This window comes from Camellia sinensis, mitochondrion (assembly GCF_055761805.1).
Source record: "Camellia sinensis mitochondrion, complete genome".
Taxonomy (NCBI): Eukaryota; Viridiplantae; Streptophyta; class Magnoliopsida; order Ericales; family Theaceae; genus Camellia; species Camellia sinensis.
This window is the reverse complement of record NC_043914.1, coordinates 607501-610000: the sequence shown is the minus strand read 5'-3', so window position 1 is coordinate 610000 and position 2500 is coordinate 607501. Positions and strand designations below refer to the sequence as shown.

Sequence of the window (2500 nt, the reverse complement as noted above, 5' to 3'; positions counted from 1 at the left end):
TTGCTTTGTTCCAATAGAGTCTAAGGCAAAGCTAAAGTGGTTCGTATGCCTACTTTACCTACTTGACGAAAGGGAACGAACTTTGTTTTGTTTCCGGGTTTATGGATTGGATTCAGTCAGCGTCACGACATAATCAAAAGGAAGGAGTGACGCTTTGGTTACCGGCGAACGCTTCCAAAGGCGACCCTCTCGAGTTTCCGGCTGTTTCCTAGATTGAAGTAGCCTTTCGTCGCCCTACGTTTTCAAACAGCTCGCCCTACTGAAGTACCAAAGGTGCGCTCCGCCCGGTGACTAAGAAATGGCGCTTGAATTGAAGTGATGAGGTTGCAAAGAGGGAAGTAGGGCTCCTATTGACTAAAGGTTGGTTCTTCGTTTTCCTTTAGAATGAAAGTAGCTATGAAGCCCCTACTACTGACTTTGTTTGATTCAAAAGGCGAACAGCCCCCCCAACTAGTCGTATGGGGTGGGGTGCTTGTGGTAAGCTGCCTTGGATATGAGGAATTCCTAAAAAAGGGCAAAGTCCGGTATTTGACGAAGATCTTTCTATCAATAGATAGGAATGAGTGTTCGATATAGGGGATAGGATCCATCTGCTCTTTCTCTCTTAATTTTTTTTTAGAGAGAGCAGATATAACGATATAAAAAAGAATCGGGAGATGATAAAGGATACATAGACATCTAAAGGGATGTCTATTCTATTCCTCTTTTTTTTAGAGAAAAATATATATATATCGTTTATCTATCTCTTGTCTATCTATCATTGATTCTATCTATGAATCAAGTCAAAAGACTTCGTTTTTGGGTTCCCCGAAGCCCCGAATGGATTGGATCGTTTCTGCCAACGAAATGAACGCGGAGCCCGTTCCGAATGCTTCTCCGATCCGGAAGTTCTCGCGAAGAGAATAAGATGCTGCTCCCCCTCCCTCTGTCTTTTCCCGCTTTGCTAATCTTCCCCTCTAAGGCGGGCCGGGCGGCGGCGGGAGCGGGAGGAAGAAACCTAAGAGAAGAGCGTCTTCTCTTAGGTCCTTTTTTTTCAGTGCAACACAGGAAAGCGCCCTCTTTTTGTCATCCCTGCAGCTTTCCAGATTTTGTATTGAACGCATGGCGTAGCTAGGACCCTTCAAATCATGTTTGAGCCTATGTTCAAACCCACCCCCTATTTGAGTAAGGCTGGAAAGAATGCCCGCCAAGTTAAGGGAATGCTTCCCCCAACCATTCAAGGAAAGGCTCGACGAAGGGAGGGAGATGCGGCGGGGTAAGGAAAACGCTTTCGGAGATCGAGATTTTATTTGTTTTTCATCGAAAACGAAGAAGGCCGAGGATGGCCTAGGGTGCGTGTTATCTGAAGGGAACACGCTTTTTCGACCGCGGTGGTATGATTTCCGGGCCCTCTCCTCGTTCCGCCCGCTGGCCTATTGGGATAGCAGCCTTCGGGCTTTGCCTGCCCTTTATAATAAAGAATTCCGGCTCGGCCCGGGAAAGCGCTGGCAACAACAGAAAGGAAGGGGTCCATGTAGCTGCTGCGCCCGCCCCCTTCTTAGCCAATGGGGCAGCAGGTTCGGCATCTACTACAAAAGAGAGAATCCACTTCAGATAACCACGCCTCTGTTAGGCAGCGTGTGGAATGGCCGAGAGCGGACCTTTTTTTTTTTTTGGATATATAATCCAAGTCGAGAGTAGAGTTACGGGAACAGCCGTATGATGGAAAACTACTTTCACGTTCGGTTCAGAGAGCACTTTTTTCGTTGAGAATTCCTCGTTCCCTTTCGTGTGAATTCCCTAGCGGCGAATTAAAAACTTGTGGGGCCCTATCTATTCCATCTCTCGAGCCCCGAAGAAAACCCCCCTCCCCCTCGGACTCCATATCTCTTTTGACTCTATATATGTGGGCACCTGATATCTATGAGGGTTCACCCACCCCGGTTACAGCATTCCTTTCTATTGCGCCTAAAATATCTATTTCTGCTAATATTTCACGTGTTTCTATTTATGGTTCCTATGGAGCTACATTGCAACAAATCTTCTTTTTCTGCAGCATTGCTTCTATGATCTTAGGAGCACTGGCCGCCATGGCCCAAACGAAAGTCAAAAGACTTCTAGCTCATAGTTCAATTGGACATGTAGGTTATATTCGTACTGGTTTCTCATGTGGAACCATAGAAGGAATTCAATCACTACTAATTGGTATCTTTATTTATGCATCAATGACGATAGATGCATTCGCCATAGTTTCAGCATTACGGCAAACCCGTGTCAAATATATAGCGGATTTGGGCGCTCTAGCCAAAACGAATCCTATTTCGGCTATTACCTTCTCCATTACTATGTTCTCATACGCAGGAATACCCCCGTTAGCCGGCTTTTGTAGCAAATTCTATTTGTTCTTCGCCGCTTTGGGTTGTGGGGCTTACTTCCTAGCCCCAGTGGGAGTAGTGACTAGCGTTATAGGTCGTTGGGCGGCCGGAAGGTTGCCACGAGTAAGTCAGTTTGGGGGACCGAA

At 46.5% G+C, this 2500-nt stretch overlaps 1 protein-coding gene across 1 annotated transcript in view.

The window, feature by feature from the left end:
- Positions 1 to 2500, top strand: nad2 (NADH dehydrogenase subunit 2; one part of a trans-spliced gene, as the record gives it; both edges of the window cut it). Coding sequence (YP_009676232.1) covers positions 1881 to 2453 — 573 coding nt within the window.